Here is a 1,147-nt window from a genome sequence, read left to right on the forward strand (position 1 = left end):
AGGCTGCTTGAGATGCCGTCTCGCTTTACCAGGGTTTGCCAGACTACTCTTCTCCAATACATATCCTGCCATTCGAGCTCAGCCTAAGCAGCATAACACATGCGTGTTCGAGGTAACCACTATGTGATCACTTAACCTACCTCTGTGAGAGGCTCGTCCCCTTCCGACAGGACGAACTTGTCACGAGCAAAGATGCATGAGCAAGCACAATGTTGAGCTAGTGGGATGATACACCAGGGACAGCTGTGAAGCAACCGATAACTCAGCGGTTTAACAGGGATGAACCCGGCCGGACTTAGGAGAACAAGTCGGTGGCATAGCTCGGGGTTTCTAGACAGGGAAGGATTCAATCTATGCTGTTCACCCTGTTGTGCTCACTTATCAACGAAGCTAATGGCCACCGCTCCTCCGAAGCTGAATCCGATCAGGCTTATGGTTAGTCCACAGTCAATCAGTTTTAAGTAATCCATGAGGAAATAAAGCTGGTCTACAAAGAAGTCCAAGTCGTAGGCAGCTCGCTGTTTGCAGCAGTATTTGCCCGCTCCTATACAGTGGGCCACAGGAGGAGCGTTGGAGAGCCCGTGCCCATACATATCATACGTTAGAACCTGTAAGAGGATGGTTGGAAGGTTCCGGAAGCCCGACCCGACTTACCATGCGGCTTCTCGAGAGGACTTGAGCTAGATCAGAGAAGAGCATCTTCGACCCATTGAGGCCATGTAGACAAACCGCAAGCTCTTTCGTGTTATGCTCTCTGCCCAGCAGTTGATATGAGACGCAGCCGTACGGCCCTGAGGATTGACACTGTGCTCGCGTAGCCTGACTGGTCCTCACCATCGACACTAGTCGTTTCGGGAAAGGGGCACTCTATGTCCCTAAAGGCTACCGGAACGCGCCTTTGTGAGTACAGCCTTGGGCCGTGAGTCGCCCTCTCTGGTTCGGGGGTAGTCGAGGAGTGCGACGAACCCCTGGTCTGGACTGCTGGTAAAGAGAGGTCTTCAGTGCTCATACCAGAGTCGATCGCGCTTGGCATGTATGAGAGTAGAAAGACTACCTGAGAGGCCGCTCAAGCATTCGTGGGGGAGGACGTGAGTGGGCCGATTCAGAATGAACGCAATGACAAAAGTCAATGCTTAACAACACACGG

General features: G+C 52.4%; 2 protein-coding genes across 2 annotated transcripts; both read right to left on the minus strand.

Annotated features, from left to right (window-relative positions):
• Positions 1-140: 140 nt before the first annotated feature.
• Pmar_PMAR014787 (hypothetical protein) lies at positions 141-330 on the minus strand (the record flags this gene model as incomplete). Its single annotated transcript, XM_002783689.1, has 1 exon — positions 141-330. A coding segment is annotated over one exon (190 nt), but the record flags the coding sequence as incomplete, so codon positions are not given.
• Positions 331-374: 44 nt separating this feature from the next.
• On the minus strand, positions 375-1,033 carry Pmar_PMAR014788 (conserved hypothetical protein; the record flags this gene model as incomplete). The annotated part of the gene is made up of 3 exons (XM_002783690.1): positions 375-608; positions 655-791; positions 835-1,033. 3 exons carry the CDS (start codon positions 1,031-1,033, stop codon positions 375-377), a joined length of 570 nt encoding a protein of 189 aa, XP_002783736.1.
• Positions 1,034-1,147: the final 114 nt, after the last annotated feature.

This window comes from Perkinsus marinus (assembly GCF_000006405.1).
Source record: "Perkinsus marinus ATCC 50983 genomic scaffold scf_1104296936376, whole genome shotgun sequence".
NCBI lineage: Eukaryota > Perkinsozoa > Perkinsida > Perkinsidae > Perkinsus > Perkinsus marinus.